Source organism: Daphnia magna, unplaced genomic scaffold, assembly GCF_020631705.1.
Source record: "Daphnia magna isolate NIES unplaced genomic scaffold, ASM2063170v1.1 Dm_contigs165, whole genome shotgun sequence".
Classification (NCBI taxonomy): domain Eukaryota; kingdom Metazoa; phylum Arthropoda; class Branchiopoda; order Diplostraca; family Daphniidae; genus Daphnia; species Daphnia magna.
This window is the reverse complement of record NW_025533148.1, coordinates 12,209-33,934: the sequence shown is the minus strand read 5'-3', so window position 1 is coordinate 33,934 and position 21,726 is coordinate 12,209. Positions and strand designations below refer to the sequence as shown.

The 21,726-nt window shown below is 39.6% G+C and overlaps 1 protein-coding gene and 2 long non-coding RNA genes across 9 annotated transcripts; all 3 read right to left on the bottom strand.

The window, feature by feature from the left end:
- Positions 1–1,177: 1,177 nt before the first annotated feature.
- On the bottom strand, positions 1,178–2,034 carry LOC123467269. Its single transcript, XR_006641724.1, has 4 exons — positions 1,733–2,034; positions 1,594–1,657; positions 1,401–1,529; positions 1,178–1,336 (listed from the first exon to the last, which is right to left on the bottom strand). It is a non-coding gene; the product is annotated as an uncharacterized LOC123467269 (long non-coding RNA).
- Positions 2,035–12,425: 10,391 nt separating this feature from the next.
- Positions 12,426–15,032, bottom strand: LOC116925014. 7 transcript variants are annotated; one of them, XR_006641723.1, is made up of 8 exons: positions 14,771–15,031; positions 14,281–14,709; positions 13,946–14,222; positions 13,720–13,863; positions 13,175–13,655; positions 13,043–13,109; positions 12,709–12,988; positions 12,426–12,642 (listed from the first exon to the last, which is right to left on the bottom strand). It is a non-coding gene; the product is annotated as an uncharacterized LOC116925014 (long non-coding RNA). The 7 variants fall into 7 exon arrangements; XR_006641722.1 differs by having other exon boundaries at positions 13,043–13,655; XR_006641720.1 differs by having other exon boundaries at positions 12,709–13,109; positions 14,771–15,030.
- Positions 15,033–16,266: 1,234 nt separating this feature from the next.
- Positions 16,267–21,206, bottom strand: LOC116924317 (glycine-rich protein 1). The gene is made up of 3 exons (XM_045167250.1): positions 21,097–21,206; positions 16,864–17,382; positions 16,267–16,661 (listed from the first exon to the last, which is right to left on the bottom strand). Exons 2-3 carry the CDS (start codon positions 17,374–17,376, stop codon positions 16,374–16,376), a joined length of 801 nt encoding a protein of 266 aa, XP_045023185.1. The 5' UTR covers positions 17,377–17,382; positions 21,097–21,206; the 3' UTR covers positions 16,267–16,373.
- Positions 21,207–21,726: the final 520 nt, after the last annotated feature.

Sequence of the window (21,726 nt, the reverse complement as noted above, 5' to 3'; positions counted from 1 at the left end):
ACCGATACAACTTACGAAGACGGTATCAAGGACCAGATAACTAAACTCTTTTTTTTTCACAGATGCAGACATTACTCTTCCTTCTTTGCCTCCTTCATTCACTTAACCCTACTTACCCTATCTACGCATCCGTCTGCGATTGTAACAATATGAAAATTCGAGGAATCCTGGACTTCGAATCGCCTTACTAATGTGACAACGAAAAACCTGAAACACAACACTTACCAAGGATACCAACTGCTTACACATTGGTGAGTAAACAAAACCAGCAGCCACTTGGAAAGGATGGTCATGTCGACAGTGGACTAAAACAAAGAAAATAACCGGATCGTTCTGGATTGGATCCTTCGATACAGTATACTCACAAGAAACAATATTAATAACCCCTCTGGAAGGCTGGCGGATGTTCAATGATAAAAAATATGGTGACAATAACATACTGATCGGACCAACGGGACTCAGTTTCACGGTCACCCCTATAGGAGAAGGTAAATGGTACGCCATCAAGGAATACCAAACCCTAAACTGTATAGCGGAACAGATCACGCTACGACAGGAGAAACCAGATCGCCCAATTGAAAGCCCTTTCGGACTGCTAAATACCACACAACAGGAAGGACAATTCATCCAAAATCAAAATACGATCGTGTGGGGAGAAAGGACAACTAACAATTCATACACCCAAACATTACTAAAAGGAAAAGGATACCTGGAAATTCCCCGGAGTCAGATAACACCAGCCGTCTCTACGACACCAGCCGGCAGATAGAAATATCGTTTCTTAACAAGCCAGATATGGGCATCGTACCAATAGGACACAAAGTGGTTGGAATCCCTCTGACGTGCTTGACTTTTCCTGCAGAAACAAAAAAAAATGTACACGAGATGTTCAAAACCACATGCCTTCGAAATACCTACCTGGATACTTCAGTATGCAACGATTACAGAGAATGGTATAAGTCTAGGACAAGACGTTGGACTCTTCAAGTTGTCCAATTTCTATTCAACAACCCATTAGAAGATGAACAACTTGGGACTCGACTATACAGCATCTCCTACGCCTGGGGAACTATAAGATTGGCACACCTAAAAATGGCAGTTATCGAAGAAGAAGGGAAACTAGTACAGAAGAATTTAACAATCTATATTGCTTACGAACCAGAAAGCAGCAACTCAGTAATAGCCCATAACCAACAATGAAAAGATGATCCTCTACCATCAAGGTCGGAATTCGAATATATCGTCGACCAGACGATACATATACAAAATAGCTTCATCTGCATCACGGAGACGGAAGGAGATCGCATATTCGCTGCAACCGGTTCTGAAGAATCAACTAGATGGATATTGGAAAAAGAAAATAGTTATTAAATCTCTCAAGAATCACAAATGTGTCTTACCTTAGGAATCGACCAATCGTGAAAATTGGAACAATGTGCTGCAGAGGAAACACGAAGAAAAATCAGCAATGTATTTTTCAAACAATTAACACCAACCCGGATATAGTAGAAAATTTCCCTGACGCAACACTGGAAGACATACAAGAAATTCGATTGGAACAATGAAAAGCTGTTACAACCACAATCAACTCACCCATATTTGGTGGTATCCTGAAAACAAATCATGGCAGTGGAAATATCATCTGGGACATGATCGCCTGGGGGTTGTTGAAAAATGGACAATATCCAAATGAAAAATATGTCACACATCACGGACTTAACGAACAACTAACCGTGAAGGATTGTGACACAGATTGGACGAAATGTTAAGATGAACTGAAAACATTCATAACAAGCAGCGATCCCCTAGTGCAATCACAAGTATCCGTAGGAAACTGCAGCAAAGTAACTAACAAAGGCCAAGCTTTCGAGTATACGTCTGTTTTCACCATAAAACTGTTCAACACTAATGCTTGCGTCAAAGCAAACACAACGATGCTTATTCTACAGGAATGCGCCAACACCAGTTCAATTTGGGGCATTTTCGAACACACAGGACAGCTCATGGCAACAAACAGAACTGGCCTACATTCACCGGCGTCTGACAGAAAGTGTCTCACACTGAAAGTAGGACGTCTGATTTTAGGCCATTGCCATGGCTCAAGTAGAAAACAACATTTTAGCTTCGAATACCGAAACCCGCACCAAATACGGACGCTTTCGGCAGCACCATTATAGCGTTTCACACTCAACAATCATTGAACGGAAAACAACTCCCACCTATACCACCTCTTCTCAAAAGAGAAAGTAAAGCAAACAACGAAAACTTTACCACGCCCACCACACAAAAATCCATTTCGTCTACTTCAAGCACCACGATGACAGCAAAACCGACTACAAAATTAAGCCCAACAATAATTAAAACAACATTAGCCACAATGGCCATAAAAACATCCGTTAAAAGCACACCACCGACAACTAGGCCTACAACAACTACAAAGCCTACGACTACAACTACTAAGCCTACAACAACAACAACTAAGCTTACAACTACTAAGCCTACAACTACAACAACTAAGCCTACAGCTACAACTACTAAGACTACAACTACAACTACTAAACCAACAACTACAACCACTAGGCCTACAAGTACAAATACTGAACCTACATTGCCCTCAGCTACAACTGAAACCACGTCCACTACAATATCATCAACGACAACTAAAGCAACAACAACAATAACTGAATTAGTAAGCCAATCAACAACACATCACATAACAACTGAAAAAATTAAAGATCCTCCAGTCACGAAAGATCACACCATTACGGAAGATGCAATAATGGAAATTATTGATGACACTGAACAAACAGCTCAGCAAGAAATACCCGAGGCAGCATGTTTACCACTAGAACAGATACCGGAGGTACCAATAACAGGAGAAACAGAAAGCGGCCAACCCGAAAATATAGATGAATTCAATGACAAGATCAAATTCGAAATTTCAAAAATGTATGAGCAATATAAAATAAGTATACAAAAATAGAACACGAAAAAAAACTTGCAAAAGGAATCCACGATTTATATTGTCAACTTTCGACGATAAAGAGAACTCAAGCCGTGATTCTGGCTCAAAGAAACGGAATTCTTTCTGCTTCAGCGCTTGGTTTACCCATTTTTACGAGACTGCAAGGCTTCGGACAAGCGACGACACTTCAACAATGTGAAACAAAGCGGATTTTTATCTCCGTAAAAAAAATCCAAATGTGGATTTCAACCATTTTTTACCTAGGAAGGTAAAAACTGCACAATTGGAGTAGATGGATGGTCTGTACATCCATATTTTGATTGCTTTTCGAAAACTCATTTGGTAAATTTAAATGGGATCCATCACACCTGGGAACATAATCCAACAGACGGAGAATGGGTAAAACAAAAAGCAAACATCCACATGCCGAACTTAGACCTTATCACGGAGTTCGAAGAGTTACACTTGAATGACTTCGATTAGAGTTTGAAGAGCCATCCAGCGCACGAAACAATGGAAATGGAGCAATTGAATATCCTAAACGATTTAGTAGGCCTAATGCAAGAATCGGATTCAAAATCAGTTTCTAACATAGTGATGTCAGAAAAACAGGATAATCAGATAGGTACCATGTTTTCATGGTTCGACACATTGAAAATTCTTATTCTATCTATTATCGGATTCATTGTATTCATCGTATGCCTACGCATATTCATCATTCGCGACCCCTTCACAAGAATCATGGCAAAAATTCGCCAAACTAGACGATTAAGAAGATACCGAATTAATATGGAAGATACACACGAATTAACTTCAATAATCGCAAATTCAAATATTCAACCACCAGAAGAAATAACAGAACAACCATTCACTAGGATGACGGCTCCTACACCTCTTACCATGTAAAGAACCTAACAATCACGCCCAGCTCAACCAAACGCACCGAAACAACGCAGTATTTGCCCTATTATGGAAGAAAACTGGGAATCAGATCAAGCTCGCAAATGCACAGGAAAACACACGACGTGCACTTACGTTGTGGGTTATGGAATGGTATGGAAAGACCTTTGCAGATGCTCAACGGAAGTTGAATCTAAAAACAACATACCCCCCCCCTTCCCCCACCCAAAGAAAAAATTAGAAAAAAAAGTTCTTATTTTTAAGGAACACGGGTGAAAGGGGGATAGAATAAAAGTAGTAAGTGTATTAAAATTTAAAATATGACACAAAAAAAAATTTTTTTCGAGTGAATTGCCTCCACTATACCATTAGTGTTAAAACAGCCACCGAACAATCAGGTGTTAAGTAAAAATGAAAGTTTTCAATGTAGTGAAGAAAAACAACGAAGAAACATTAGTGATGGAACGGGACAGTGAAGACGCAGTGCATTGTGGTGGAGCAACAGATGGTAAAAGGCAACCAGAAATAAACTACAAAGTGATCGAAAGTGACATTGAAACAGAAAGTGAAACACAACAAGAAGGACTTATCGGAGGTTATGGTTTTTATCCACCAACGTTCAAATTCGATCCAAATGCTACACAAAAAACAACTCTACCTAAATGTAGTAACTGTGCCATGAAAATGCACCCAAATTTATCCGCAGCAAGAGCAGATGCCATTTGCAAACGAACAGAAGCCATTACACGATTACATGATAAAGAAATTTTCTTAGAAATGATAGACGCTCCAAGGGAAGAAATAAGAAGATATATCATAAAGAAATTTGGTCCCGCTGCATGGAATTACCACCCGAAGGCAGAATTTCTAAACCAGAAGTTTAACGACAAAACACTACTTCATACAAGCGTGAAAGCGGGAAAACTGGACATGACAGATTTACTGTTAGACTACGGAGCTGACCCAGACATAGAAGAGAATGGCCAGACCATTGCACATAGAGCGGCAGCAGAAAACCACAAGCTCTTAATCAGGATATTTCGATATCACAAATACAAGTTTGCAGCGTATAATAGCCTTGGAGAAACACCACTAATGGTCGCCATCGCCTACGGGCATAAAGATGTGGCTAACTATTTGTGGATAAGCTCCAACGTTGCACAAATGGCAAAGGACAACAGCACCGTCCTACATTATGCTGCAAAACATGGAAATGACAGTCTCGCTAGGGCAGCAAGCGAAAGAAAAATCCACATCAACATCAATCAGACGACTAAACCAGGGAACTATACGGCCCTACACCTAGCCACAATGTATAGTCAGGTTAACATAATAAATATTTTATTGGAACACGGAGCAAATACAGACATAACTGACGTCAAAGGGAATACCCCGCGGGATTACATGTTTGACAGACAAAGGAGAAACGTGTTCAAAGATTGGGACTATATAAGAGCCGCAAGAGAAAAGCTTCTAACAGCGAATAAAATTCCAATTAACTAATTTAAAAACAACAAAATTCAAGATCAAACAAAAGTTTATTACGAAATACTGCAAAACACTACAATGAAGACACTACAGAAACAAAATTGAACTTCCATCATTATCCTAGAAGAACCCTTCAAAATCTTCCAGAAGACATTCGGGTAGAAAAACAGCAGACCGTGAAGTAGGATAAAAAATATCCTCACCTGATTCTAGCCACCATAAAAGCCTAGCGAGATGTTGAGGATAAAGATCTCGGTATCACGCATAGCCAGGATACCGGCTAAAAACAAATAAGGAAAAACATTGATAAAAACTGCCAACAATGATAAAAAACAAGGGAAAACCAACTCACATGTAATAGTAATCGCCGACCCAGACTCGTCGAAAGCCAAAAGCACAAACCTAGGAAGGAGCAATATTGAGTAGGGAAAACAATAATGGTTGCACTATCAACTCTTTATCCTCGGATTGAAATTGAGTGTAAAAACGGAACGGTGATGAAAACAACAACGCTCCCATTAATCCGTCATCAAAATTACCACGTTGGCGTAGCAAGAATGGAAATTAATCAACTTCCATTATGTTTTTTCCCTCTTTCGAATGCCGACACAAAACAAGCTGACACAAACAAGAACGAAGAAAGAAAAACGAAGAACCGACGTAAAAGAGCGTCAAGAAAAAACTTAAAGAAGAAAAGAGAAGAAAAGCAGAAAAAAAATTTTAATCTGTCGTAGCATTCCTATAAAAAAGAAACGTAGACAATCATGTATTAACTAACACTCTTATTAGCCTAAAGGAAATGAATAACGGTAAAGGAAACATATCTTGTATTTTGTGTTTCCAACTATATACACATAGCCCAACAAACAAAGAAAACTGTGAAGGAAAGAAAATAGGTCAAGCTGATGACAGGTGAAAACAAGTTTTCATCTAACTATTGTCACGCCACATGCCGGAAAGAAGTAGGGAGAAGAAGAAATCGGATGACAGAGAGAAAAAATTGGAGGACAAATTTCTTCTTGTCGAAGGGGGGAAGGAATGTAATAGACCACAGCAACCCCTCCCAGCAACAGCAACCCCACCCAGCGAGAAGGTCGTCACGAATGCAACCTTTCACTGAGGCTAACTGTTTATGATAAAAGTAAAAGTTATTGTAAGCCCCTCCCTTCTTAACCTTCAATCTTCGGTATATAAGTGCATGGCTGTAACATCTTATTCAGAGTTTTCTAATGGCAAATACACAGCCTAGAAACCTTTACAATAGTCTTGTCAAACATTGTCACAAGTCTTAAGCATTTCATACAAAGAATTGTTGTCCTTTGCGTTGTCCCAACGTACCGTTATGTTGTTCAAATCGAGATGAATTAACTGCTTGTTTCATTTTTGTTATTCTTACCGTTACATCTTTGTAAACGAGTAAGATTTGTTTACGTTCTTCGTCACTTGTTTGATGAATTGCCGCTTCGACGACGACTAATTTAGCTACCGCTTGAATCTGTGCTTTCATAGAAACATGGAGCTATGAGTGGTCATGTATAACAGGTAAAATAAACGCGACTGCAGCTTTTCATCGTCTCTGGGAATAAACGATAGGTGAAGGGATAAATTTCGCATGAAATGCCGCTTGTCGCACAACGAGGAACATACTTTTTGTGAACCAGAACACCAACTCACAAGCAAGGTTTGCATTAGCCTACCGTGTAATAATAAAACGTCATTTTGAATGTTTACTCGCGTACCCTTTCGCAAACATTAAAGACAATGGGTCTAGTAGGTTTCAGTGAAATAGCAAGTTGAATGTCTTCTTGGATGCTAGTGCAAGAAAGATTAGGCTATAGTAAGTTGAAATTGATTACAGTAGAACACACACCTCCTTTTTCTGTCTCGTAACACTTAAGAAACGAATGAAATGGTGAATGAATGTTGATGTCCCTTTCATCACCCCGGACGGAGCTACAGATAAAGTAACGGGATCAGTCAGGACTGAAAAGCTTGGTCAGTTCGTTTGTCTGCTATTTTAAGTAATCTGCCATAGAGTTCATATAACATAATTTTGATACTATCCTTTTTTGTCTATCGCTTTGTTTATCGCTATACAACACATTCGACGGTAGTCTTTATACAATCCTGGTGTCCTATTTTATTGTGATATATTTCCTATATTTATTTTTTTTTCTTTCCTTTTTTTTGGGGGGGGGGAGTTCCTTCAATCATTTCGATTGAAAAGACAAGTTGTCAACGATCAAATGTATATTTGCACGTATAGGCAAACATTGAGGTTTCCATGTGAATTCCGATTGCATGATGCCCAAATAATCACCAGTGAATCCGACGAGAAATACCATGTACCGTCCAGGTATTAAAATATAACAGGGGAAGTTATTTCAACTCTCTATTCTTCCCACTTTATATATAAATGCAAAAAATATTTAGCGGGCAATTTGTTCTGATAGATATTTTCATTGAGATTGTCAATAGTGAGCGTTCCTGCTGAAGTAGCGAAGTTGCGTGTTCAAAATCCGTTGCGCTACGTTTTGGTTCAGTCGTAACTGGGGAAGAAAGTATCACGTTGACTCACCACAAGGTAATCGTTCTACACTCTCTAAATTTTTTATGGTAGTTTATCAAAGTCTTGGATCCCTTGCGCTTATTCCTGTAACCAGGTGAACTGCATTTTCTCTTTTCTCCTTAAAACTTTATCTTAAATAGCCTAACATTTCTTTTTTTTGTGCGGTTTGCTTTGCTTGCCGTACGGTGCCGAGTTGAAACCACGCACATATTGTCGCACGTAGGATAAGCGCTGCTAGATGTGTCGAAGAAGAGTAGATGGGTTCCCCAATATATTTCAACAATCAAGGATGTTCCAGAGGCAATTTCTGGCGCGATACGCAGACTTGCGTACCAGCCCACGATTGTACTTTTCGCACTCCGTGCGGGGAAATCAATCCGCCGTGCGGAGTTCTAGAATTGGACTACGTTTGCGAAATTTGTCAGTGCCGGGGTTATGAATACGTCAACGATAATAAACGATGCGTTTCCAGTTGGTCAACATGTCCGATCGACACTGCTAAAATCTAAGGTAATCACCAAAACCGTGAACCATCAGTCCCACGACGACTACAACTTCTGTTCACCTTGGTGTGATTGCATCAACGAATATCGCAAACCCACCTGAGGAGATAACGAATCAAAAATCGAAACGCAATTGAATAAGATGGAATTTTGTTGAATGAAAGGGTCCCTGACATTCAATTTCGTACATAAACAAAACGGAAAGGCTTTGCGGCAGTAAACTTTGATTTTGACGAAGACTACATGTACAATCAGCCAGGTGTGGGTTGGCTTGTCAGCAAATAGCTGGGTCGTCTGCAGAGTCGGGCATCGCTCACTGAAACACGAGCGCGCTCTGAGCTTTCCGTTCAGTGCCTCAAAGTGAGCGGATTTTCGCTCTCGCTCTTCACACAAAAAAATCTCTGTCAAAAACTTGTATTTTCTCCTCTTACTCCTCTTAAAAGCGATCACAGTCGGTTATAGGTATTACAATTTCATAATTCCTACACTTTAAAAAAGTTAAAAGATTTCAACTTGCTAGCTATTAGCTAGTTTTTTATGGGCAAAGTTGCCAGTTTCGAAAAGATATTCCATTTTGTTTCAAAAACACAAGTTTGTAAAAATTACTGTCCGATAAATTTGAACGTTTTGGAACAAAAATGAGTCCCGCAGTGCTGAAAAGACGATTTTGGGTGTCGTCTGTACAGTTGCGTACTTTTTCAAAAAAAGGATAGCGCACTAAGTTTGGACCAAATGTTTTTATTGCTGACTGATAGATGGCGTTCGCGTTCGAGCGAGTCGCCCAGCAGGTCTTCGCTCAAGCTCAAGCTCGCGTTTTTTTAAATTGAGCGGCTCGCGCTCGTCGCTCAGTGAAAATCGCGAGCGCACTCCTTTTTCGCTCAAGCTCAGAGCGCGCTCCGCCCGACTCTGGTCGTCTGATAGTGTTTATTCACGAACACTACAAATATAGATGAAAACACTTTATAAATATTGCTAGACTGTCGTCTAGTCAATTTCATCGCAAATAAAAAAAAAATACATATTTACGAGATCATTCCTGATATTTATTATCACAAATATTTAGAAAGATAATGTTGCATCAAAGATCTAATTTCTACGTAGAGTGAATTCCATTTTGTTTGGTAATTCCTGAAAAAAGGGAATCTTTGATGAACATTTTGGTGATCTTCCAAAAAACCTTCCAAATATTCGTAACAATCAGCCCACATAACACAATGCAGTCCGTCGGATGTCCGACAGATTTCGGGGTCGGATGTTGAGTACATGTTTTTTATATCCGCCGGACAGCCCGATATCCGATTTGGATGTTCTATGGATGTAATTTTTTGTGTTTTTGATCGCCCTCAACAGCGCCGTTGGACATTCTAAGGATTTCCGAACGGGCTTTCATTTGGCTATAAATATGACATGTATTGGACCTCCAATCTTGAAAAAACATTAGGCTGTATCTGGATTCGAACTCTGGTCTCCCGCCCCACAGCCGAATATTATTCCCCTGTGCCGATTGCCGTCTGGCACCTTGTACCATGGCAAAAACTTGAGATCTTCTGTAGCCACCTTCTTCCCTCCCTTTCCCATCACCTCGCTTCGGGTCGAGTCCTGAAAGACTGCTTCACCCAACTGGACACTGAGTGTAGGAAGTTCCTAGGCTTTATTTGAAACGTTCCCAATCACGCAACGGTCCCCTTTTTCTGCGCGGACCAGCGGGTTGGGGGCCTAGGAACATGCCGCCTCACTGATGATGCTGATATCTGGACCATCGCCAGGGCTGCTCAACTCCTCACGTGTAGAGATCCTACAGTGAGGAACATATGCCGAGAGCAGCTTCATGATACCATCCGGTGATGGTTCAGAAACGAGCATCCAGGAGTGTTGCCAGTTGGAAAATATCTTTCGGGATCCGTGGATGGGGGGCTCTACAGGCTGAGGTACGCGGAGGCAGAGTCCAATCCTTTGACTCTTGCTCGCCAACGATCTGTCAAACGACTGGGAGTGCGGATTGATGTATCCGGCGACGAAAATCTAAGAATTGTCGCCGATGACGTCTCCGTATGCCAATTCAAGGCAGTCCATGGACTTCAGAACGTAGCTGGGCAGCGCTATACCACGGACCTAATTTCCGACAAGAGCCACCAGGGAGTAGTTGCCACTGGCCTCTCCCTGGAAGACAAGTCGAAAGACATGGCTCGCCTGGTATCCTGCCGTACGCCCCTCTTCTTCCGAGACTGGAGATATCTTCACAGGGCCCGGCTCGACATCCTTCCTCTTCGGGGCACTCGTGGTTTTGCTCACAGGAGCAAGATATGAGTTGCCGCCGATGCGGAAAGGAAAACGAGACGGGGTTTCATGTCCTTAACCACGGTGAAGAAGGTCTCCAGCTCACCAGAAAGAGGCACAACGCCATCCAAGATCTCTTGGAGTCGCTGCTAGTCAAGCAGGGACACAACGTCACGATCAACAATGCCATCCCCGGGCAAACGTTAAGACAGGATGTTGAATTTCGACTATCCGGTTCCCGGGTGATAGTCGACGTCGGAGTCTTCTATGACCAACCAGGGAGTATGGAGAATGCCTACCAGCAGAAAACGATAAATATTCTTCGCATGGGAGGATTCTCTCCCTGGTTGTCGGGTCTCTTGGATCATGGTACCCCAGGAACGACGAAATCCGTTCCATTCTTGGAATCAATGGAAGATCCTGGGGTGCCTTCCGATTCAAGGCCCGATTGGCAGCGATCCAGGGATCAATGGATATGGTGTGTGCCCATTTTCATCATGGTGCACCGAACCCCGAAGCTGAGGATATCCCCCCTCTTCCCGTAGAAACTTCATTCCCAGTACATTAGTAGACTCTTCCCTATTTATTTTATTTATGTATTTTAGTAATTTTTAAAGGCATGCACCCCATACATGTTTATTCCTTTTCCGGAAACCCCTCCATAAATTAACCACTGTGCTAATCTACAGATGTATTACATATCATTTTCGAACAATCTAATCGAATCGTTGTAAAACACTTGAGTTTTTTTCGATAACCAATCACCAACAGGATTTTTAAGAAGTCAAGATGATGTCGAACTTAGGTTAAACCAGAAGTGTATAAATTGCAATTAAACAATTTATGCTAAATATATTTAAATTTTAAACTTCAGCATGATTTATTTAGTTTAAAGTCGTTTTTTATTTTTTGAAATTAAAATCCTATCATAAGTATACTTGCTTTGAATATTATTAAATGCCGAATAATATATATTTTCTGTAAGTTAATTTCCAATGACTTGGTTCCCGTAAGCTAATCGGCAAGCCTGTGCAAACAAACTCACGACTTACATATATTTTTTCATTTTTTGTAATAAAATTAAAAATAAACCATCCAGCAAATAGATAACTATTCCTTTCTTTTTTTAATTTTTCAAATATTAAATGCTGGACTTAAAATAAAAATACGTTCAAGGGAAAAATTTGAACACGGTTAAGTTCTCCCCTTTTGGAAACAAATAAATTTTGACAATTAATAATGAAACTTAGTGATCGGCCCCAATTAGCTCTAATCGAGTTAACCGCCCCGCACCGATAAAGTGCATTCGGGGCTGAATTGAGGTGCCACTTTTTCAACTTGGGCGGTGCGGGGAAAAATTTGAGGTTAACCCGTTGCCCCGACGCAATTTTTAAAAAATGCCGTTCTTTCGGTTTCAGAGTAAAAATCAGGGCAAGCGGGTAGAACGAGCTATTATCGGGGTTGTTATCGGATCGATCGGGTGAAACAGTCAATCGATAATGTTTTTTCCATTGACGAATCAATTGATTGCAATCGGGGTACCTTTCCTGATTAACTACCTCGATTAGACCCCAATTGAATTCGGGGAGAAGAATTTTCCACCCTGAGCCACGCCTCGATGGGCCGAAATGAGAAACCCGATTGGCAAAAAAGCGCCCCGATTGGCTCGAGGCCGATCCTTCAATGAAACAATTGAAAATCTTCTTGGCTGTTGGAAGGAGATCCGTATAATATAATTTTCGCACATCCATTGCACTTCCAAGGCGACTAGCCGACGGACATCCCTGGAACTACCCATTGAGAACATAGATATCTAACGAATGTTCTGCCATGATTCGGACATCCAACGGTAGAAATGTACTATATGGGAGGCATGTCAACCTTGACGTATTCAACCGTTTTGTGTGTATATGATTGTCAGCAATAAATATCGATAAATCCTAAAACAAGGAAACAATCAGGAAACATTACAAATAAATTCATACATGTATAGATATTTTTTGTACCTGATCTAATTCCCTAACACTGATGGAATTCAAATTTAAATCAGTAGCAGATGGTGATTTGAATACCTACAAAGTGAGAATTGGATGTCAGCTTGAAACGTTATGATTTAATTAGTGTACTACATGATAATTTTGACCGACCAATTCATTGTGCCATTCCGTGCTCACTTAAGTGAAGACTAAGTTCTGTTTTAAAAAAATGTGTACATGGCACTCGACAATTCCAGTAAATGAACCATTTCAAGTTCAACGTAATGGCCAATGACTAACCAACTACTGCCTTCAGACAATGTGTATGAAATAACTGATGCCAAGGCAATAAGCAGGATTGTACTTGATAAGCTCAGCAAGGTGGACAATGGAATGCTGTTGAATAGAATCACCAAATCTGGACACTTGGACTGCAATGCCATATTGCTTAATACAAAAAGAAAATTTTTCCATTTTGTAATGGTTAATGACTTACCAACTATTGCCTTCCCAGACAATATGGATGAATTACCTGAATTAAAGGCAATTAATAGGCTTGCAATATGATAGACTAAGCAATATGAACAGTTGAATGCAGTTGGAGAGACTGAGCAACGTGGTCACTCCGTTAAAATATTTTCTCTGACTTAGGAAACCGAGTTAAAAATCGAGCGCTAGATGGACGCGATTACAAAAAAAAAAAAAAAATTGGATGAAAAAAAAATTTTTTTTTTTATCGTGGCGTAACCTGTTGCCATAAAGTTGACGATAAAATGCACCCTAAATGACAAATCAAAGGTGCTTGTCTTCGAAGATGGCAAACTGTTGTCTCAAACTCAATGCTTTGTTTAACCGCTTGAGCCAAATTATGAGGAGATTCCGATTCTCGGGAATAATGTGTACCCCAACTGGACGGGAGTGACAGAGCTGGCGCGCACTTCTAAGTCCAGTGTAACAACGGCAATATTGTCGTGATTCTAATATTGAAAAGGAAAATGATTTGGGGGTTAAGGAAAAATGGGTTTAACGTATAAATCATACACCGGCGTTTGCTGGATTGTACTGCGGATATGCTTAACGACACGGATAACGTTCCGCCATATTGTGTACGGACCGCCTAGAATTTCTTTGTTCATCCGTGTGACAGGTGTGAAAAAGGTTGGCTGAAATGTATTCGAATCAAACCTAAAAGAAACGAGCATCAACCTAAACGATCATAACATTCAAATGGAAATATGCGATGACAGAAATAGTAAATGTATATTACCGTTCAAAGTACGAAGCGGCTGTTAAAACTTTTCTTGGCCCAACTAAAGTACCAGAGCACATAAATGTTTCTTGTCGTAATCGGTTTCTTTGGGTAAAGTTGACCTAATGTTTTCAAATATGGCGTGATCATTACAGCAAAATGAATTAAGAAAAAAAGCATATGCCAGGTGGGGATAAATTCTATTATTGGGAACGCGATAAGCGTTGATTATCTGATCGATTTCGCCAACTTCCTCTTCGCACCATCCATTTAGAAACAGGCCACACAGAACCAACTGTAGGCAAGCAATAATTTAATTTTACTAACACAGTGAAATCATTAGAGTCACTTACTTATCATGAAGAGGTAAATGCTGCGCATGTTGAGAGGGGTCGATACGATCCCGAGCGGACGTTTAATAACGTGTAACACATAATTAAGCTGTTTATGGACAATTTTTTTTTAAATTCCTGCAGATGTTAAACACAGATGCACTTGAAAAAAGGTAACATCTCGCTCATGACCATGTCATCTCTTGCTCAGTGTGTACAAATGGAATACGGAGATTACGGTCTAACCTCACCTTTCTCGTTCCATATTTCAATCATAAACTTCTATTTATCTTATGATTTAAGGTAACTCTATTAAATGAATACCACATTTGATAAGGACAAGAAAGCTACCAGGTGTGAGAATCGCACTCACGTCTCTATTAAGAGACGAAAACTTAAGTCTGGCGACTTATAACCACTCGGCCAAGCTGGTGACTTCAATTATCTTATCTATGAAAAATTAAGAAGTTATTTCCGTTTTACCTACCGGTACCAATCTACACTTGCATACGTTATTGCTAATGTTCTAAGTCTCCTACTAACGTCTCCATCCACCGACTTGTGCCTGGGTTTCTACAATATATACGCACATAAACTTTAATCTTTCTCACCTGAAGAGTTTTCCATGATTCACTGAAGACACCAGCAGTAGTTCAAGTAATGGATCCCAGATAAAGTTCCACATCAATGCATTATGAAATCAAGAAGAGTCAAACAATGACTCATTTTGATTTCATTATGCTTCTGAAGCATGATGAAATTGTGAGAGAAGTGAGAAGTGAGAGAAGAGTCAAACAATGACTCATTTTGATTTCATAATGCTTGGAGATGGAACTTTATCTGGGATCCATCACTTAAACTACTGCTGGTTGTTTTGTTTTTTCCTCATTTTATGAGAATTTTTGTCCCCCTCCTGCACGCCACTAGCCTATAGTATTGATAATTACAAGGGTCATATTATTCTTACCCCACCTTTAATGACGTTGTCAGGTATACATATACCTTGTGGCATTCTTTAAACTCTTTCCTTCCCTTTTTTGCCGCTGGGTATTGCAATAAAAAAAAGCCACGTAACCAGAGAAAAACCGATTATTCCTTAACGATCACACATTTGCTTTTTCACCTTCAATTTTCACTAGTTTGAAGATAAAACAAGATATGTCCTTTAAAGACCATATACGCAATGCCATTAAGATCGGAATTGCAGGATTACCAATAAATGCCAAAATTTTAAGTAATGACGATCCTAGATTGGCTTTAACTTAGATTTTTTCTTCACAACTGAAATAATACCTAGCCAATAAGTGAACACATTAGTGCCAATATCGGCCGCAAGGTGATATGGAGGATTCTTGCAAATTATTAACGGTGTTGATGCGTGATGCCACACTTTAAATCGTGAGTACTAGGTAATAATTCGAAATATAAAATTGTTCGTTAAACTTTTGTTTCTATAAAAAATGAATGATATTCATCACTATTTTCCTGTAATGTTCATTGATAATATTGTGTAAAAGTTTCTCAGAATTTGAATGAAAGCCATTTTTACGGCGGAAAATGTGCGGTTGCGTTGTCAACGTTGTTTGGAGATTCGATTCACGATAGGCTATATTATGTTATGACCGTTTCTATGTGTAGCGACACTTGAAATGACAGGGTATAGCACACTCCCACTGTTGGGATTGCTAGTAACCAAAGGTATGTAAGCAATTACAACTCGAAACGTCAAGCGTTGGTAGTCTATGGGATTGGCCCCCTATTCTAATGTAAGGCTGAATAGAGAGAGGTAAAAGCTATCAGCCGATGTCACGTTGTGGATTGTATAGTACAGCAATATGAACTCCATTCTGGCGTGTCTGGAGGTTATTACTATGGCAAGTCAATCAAGTACTTAGCGAACCATTTTTTCTATTTTCTCAATAAGTAGAAGCTGGCAAAATCGATTCTAACATCTAGTCGGAATATTTGCAAAATAGAAGTGATCTATGATGACCAAGAAAACACTGGTAACATTACAATCAATCTATTCCATTCACAATAATGCACTACAAACCGCTGTGGTACTAATGAAATGCCAATTAAACACGAAGCAGGGTAAAGTAAAAAAGTGACTTTTAGAAAAGCGACCAGAGAACAGCGACGATGGCGCTAGAAAACGCTCCAGCTGTACCACCAGCCAATGCACTGGCGACGTCACCACCGACAATGGAGCCAAAGATCGCCCCAGCCGACGCACTGGTACCGGCTACACCGGAGACACCAGCCAGCGACGTCACAGCACCTTTCTTGGCCAGCTGTACGCAGACACCAACTGCCAATCCCGTAGTTACACCCGCCATCAAACCACTTCCGGCAAATGCGCTTTGAACGGCTGCCATTATTTGACTCACTAAGATAGTCATGTTGTTACTACTGAAAGAAGTTGTGATAAAGAAAGAAATTACTATTGAAAAAAAAATAAACGAATTATTCGTTGGCTGAATTGCTTTTAGAATGGAACTTAAAAAGGAATATTTAGGCGACACGAACAGCGTGAGCCACCAGTTGATTATTGGAGGGCAAAACAAGGTAATTGAGGTCGAACTGCTCGTCCCAAATGTTGATCAGACTTAATTCAGGAAGGTTGAAATTGTTTTTGCTCCCTTGAACGATGACGTGTTTGATGCGCTGATCCTCGAAAATCTCTTTTAGGAGTTTCCCACGTGAAAGCTCGGTCGATTCGTCTCGTAAAACCTGTTTCCAGCAGTCGAATGTGGCATTAAGAGAGCTGGCGTCTTGTTCCCCTCCTAGGAGAACCCAACCGACTGGACCACCTGCAACAAGTGCTGCGGTTCCAGCACCTGTAGAGGATACTACAGCAGCTGACGCGGATCCAATAGCAGCACCCGTAGCAGCTGCTGCCCCAGTTCCACCAGCAGCAGCTCCAGCAAGAGCACCAGCAGCAGCTCCAATTCCAGCTGATCCAGCAACAGCGGAGGTAGCTGTGGTTGCTCCAGCTATTGCTGCTGAAGTAAGTCCTGCCCCGTTTGCGAGTCCAGCGAGTGCTGGGGCAGTCACTGTGGCAGCTGCTCCTCCAGTCACTATAGTTGAAACCACTCCTACTGCCAAAACAGTCATACTTTCCTTTATTTATAAAAATGTATTAGTGGCTCCACAGCGTTGATTGATGGGAATTTTTATATCATTTAATACCACTACCCTGACTATACCTTTTTAAAAACCCGCCTACAACGCCGAACCATTTTTTGAATCTTTTTAAGCAAACATCTTTTATTATGGCGTCGGGGCAATCAGCGCAACCCCTGATCTTTGACCCGCCCCGCTATGTTTGAAGAAATAGTCCCACGATTGAGATGATAACCCTGATATCCTCTCTGGGGAAAAGGTACTCTATTCGCAACAAATTGTCGAAGCTATTAAACTTTTTTTGTCGAAAGCCTAAAACAAACTTGGCTCGATATCATAAATTAAATAAAACGAAATAATTTGTCTTTACTCCGTTCGATTTCTCATGGTTTATCCGATGCTTAAAAGTAGGAAAAGCTGGAAATGGAAATAGAGCAAATGGAGAACGTGTGCCCTCACTGATTTATGAATGCAGTTTCCTGCTCGTTTGTTTGCCGGCCATGTTTGTTTCAAGCTTGTTTTCCCCCCTGTGCATTTCTTATGGGATTACAAGGATGTTGCGATATAAAAATTAAGGATAATTTTCAAACTACATATTTATAATAATCATCTCTATAGAGCAAGAGCGAAGCGCGTACCCCCATTGTTTTACGAGCGCACCTTGGTGTTTTAAGATAGCTTTTGCGGCTGGAAGCCATGTTTGATTCGAGATACAAACAAGGCCGCCAGCCGCAATTTCTCTCTTAAAATAGTAAGGTGCGTTCGTAAAACAGTAGGAAGTCGCGCTTCGCTCTTCCTCTATTGAAGCAGAGTAATAGAATACTGGTGTAGCCACGGCCATGTTAACTCCCCCTCTCGGATTTTTTCCCAAAAGTTGTTGCCAATTTCGCATATCGATTGTGAGAAAATGAGGCAAGATATCGATTTAAGTGTCCCATAACCGTAACTGCCACCTATGAATTGAGTTTTAAGGGTTGTTATTGTTATAACAACCCATATGTTTATACATACATTTTTTCACACTAATTAATTAAGCCACTTTTTGTTTACTTTCTGAAGTACAGACGACGAAAATGAGCGAAAACATAGCGAAAACGTAATACATCACAAGTTCACAACACAGCCGCTGTGGCGCTTTCGTTATGGCACAGAAAGACTTTCAGGCCAAAAAGGCAACGGGAGGGCCCGCCATAAGAGTGGCTACACCAGTATTCTATTACTCTGATTGAAGGGTAACTACTAACTAGGGATCGCCCCCAATTAGTCATAATCGGGTTAACCGCCTCGCCCCGTGAAAATGCAATCGGGGCTGAATCGGGGTTCCATTTCGTCAGCCAGGGCGGGGCGGGGCAAAAATCGAGGTTAATCCGCTTGCCTCAACGCCATTTGCAAAAATGGCGCCTGAATTTAAACTATGAATTTGGGTCGGGTTTTTATCGGGGCAACCGGGGCGAACTCCCCAATTTTCATCATAATAATCGATTTCGACTCGATCGATTATGTTTTTAAGTCGATCGATTGATTGCAATCGGGGTTGCAGTCCCGATTAGGCACCCTGATTCAACCCCTATTTAGATCAGGGTTCAAAAATTTTCACCCGAGCCCGAACGCCCCGCCCCGGGCCCCGAATTTCGAAACCCGATTGGCAAAATGCACCCCGATTAGGGTCGGGTTCGATCCCTAAGGGTAACATAGTTGGCTACATTTCAATAAAAAACTTACATTAATCTAATATGTACATGTTCGATAAATATTAGTCAAAATCTCTATATTTATGTTTTCGGTCTCGGCCTAGAGGAGAGTGGGGTCACAGGGCAATGAAACAAAAATTGTTTCTCGCGCTGTATCAGAGGAATTTTCTTGAAAAAGTTATGGTTAATAGAATGACGGGATTTACAAGTTTACGAGTTTTTTTATTAAAAATTTTTTAAGGAATCTGAAAAAAATTTTTTTTTGTACTCCGTCTGTTAATTTAGCTTTTTTATTTTTTTTTGTTTTGAACCCTAAAATGGTACACTTTAATAACAAAATTAGTTTTAAACGATTTGCAATTCATTTTTCTATAACTTAATGGCATTTAATTTTTTCCTGTATTCTTAAATAATTTTTAATAATTAAATGTAACGATGATCCTATTGTGGGGCAATTGAAACCCTTTGTTAATATTTCGTGTCCGCGAGTGGGTACATTTTTTCCTAAGTAGAGGAGAGTGGGGCCAATTGAAACGATTTTTGCATTTTCGGTCCCCCTGACTAAAATACTGATTGAATTCAACCAAAAATTTTATAGTTGTGTAGCAAATTATCTTAGCTACACAAAATTTTTGTTTTGTGGAGTTACACAGATATTACTAGCTGTAACCTGTAAAAAACTAGAGACAACTCAGAAAAATAACGCAAAAATGTCGGGGCAATTGAAACACGTCGTCGGGGTAATAGCAACATGGGTTTCCCCATAAGCGAGCTACCCGAACAGTGTTGCTGGTTTGAAGAAAAGGAGTCCCGATTTCGCGCGCATTCACGGAAATGCTAAACACAGGGGTGTTTCAATTGCCCCTCGCATGGGTCTTCGCTAAATTAATTATTTTATGTAATTGAATAAGCAATTATTTGAAAACAAATGCAACAAACTTGTAGAAAAATGAACGCAGATTAATTTAGTACTATTTAAAATAATTGTTTTTAACTTTTAGGGGGTAAAATTGAAAAAAATAAAACGATACAAATTATCAAGCGGAAGTCAAAATTTAATTTTATTGAGATAACTAAAAAACTATGAGAGCTACTAATTTAAAATTTTTTCTTAAAATCAACACCCAATTTTTTTCAAATCTCTACCTGTCATACGTCGAGAGCCAGATTTTTTGTTTCAATTGCCCCACGTTTCAATTTGCCCCACTCTCCCCTATTTGATGTAATTCATTTCAACAAATGTAAATCATCCTATTAACAAAACTATAATACTTGCATTAGCTGTTTGGGATTTATTTGAAAAAGCATGTAGCTTAATGGGTGTTTTTTCTTAAATTTAATTATTTAAGTAATTTAGACTTAAGTACGATATACCATAAGCATATGTAAAAAATCTATAAATTGCATTGTACCTTGTGGTAAAATTTGATCACACTAGCAGTTGTGGCTGCTGAGATATCGTGATTTAGATTTTCTGTCGGTATAAAGAAGCTTCTTTATGGGAAAACCCACGTTGCAATTGCCTCGACACACGTTTCAATAGCCCTGCTACCATGGCAATTCAAACACAAAAAGTCGCCTTAGTTTTTTTACAATTTATTACAATTAAAATTAATTTTGTCTCATTAAAAAAAATACTGTTTAATAGCTGAGATAGTAGGCTACAATCCTGTATAATTTTTATGTTAAAATTTTTAGCTTTGTGTTCAAGAGATACAAAAAACCAAAAAGTGTCTCAACTGACCCCACTCTCCCCTACATATGTCTGGCCTACTACCAGTAGCAGTAGGTCCCGGCGCAAGAATGCCACTTAACAAAGAAAAAAAATTAAAGGAAAGTACGGGAATTACGGGAATTTACGTTCTTTGTGGAAATAACGAGAAGTACAAAAATTTAAGGAATTTAGGGAAATCATGGCTATAGAAAAAATGGCAAAAGAAAACAATTTCTCGAGGATCACTCTGGATTAGAGACGGCAAGCAAAAGATAGAAATTTGAAAGTTTGCTAAATGCAACTTACCTTTGTTACGGTCTCGAACAAATTCAGACTATGAATGAATGGGTCGAAAATTTCGATTGAATACCTCACTTCTTTTTTATACGTACCAAATTCAAAGGCGAGCTGGGTTAATAAAGTACAAAGGCTTGTTGATAAATGATAAGCTATCAGTAAGTTTTCTTCCAGTAAACAGCAACAAAAAAACCTTGACTCATCAATAAGCTAGCCTATAGGTTATACATTTATACAGCGCCCACGTAAATTGCAACACAAACTCACCCGAGAACGGATGGATATCTTTTCTGTAATATTTTTAAAATTTCGATCTATTTCCTAACGATTTAGCGATTGTAATCGATTGAAAAATAAAAAACTCTAATATTTGATTATAATCGACTAAATCGTTGAAAATTGATAAATCGTTTAGCATTGCTTGTGCACTAACTAAAAACGAAAATTTTTTTATGCTTAATGATCAATGTGTTTATTTGTTCTGAAAGTAATCGGATGCTGCTACTACAAAATTACAAAAAAGGGGGGCAAAAAAAGCATTTTTTTAGGGAGGACTAGGCGTAAAATAAAAAATTGAAATAATTCATAGGAATTAAAAAAAGGGGGAAAAAATTAATATACATAAATATAGGTGATAAA

Coding starts and splice junctions, on each gene's coding strand:
- LOC116924317 (XM_045167250.1), bottom strand. CDS start 17,376: ATGACTGTTTTGGCAGTAGGAGTGGTTTCAACTATAGTGACTGGAGGA. Junction 16,662..16,863: donor ACCTTCCTGAATTAAGTCTG/ATCAACATTTGG, acceptor AGTAGTAACAAC/ATGACTATCTTAGTGAGTCA.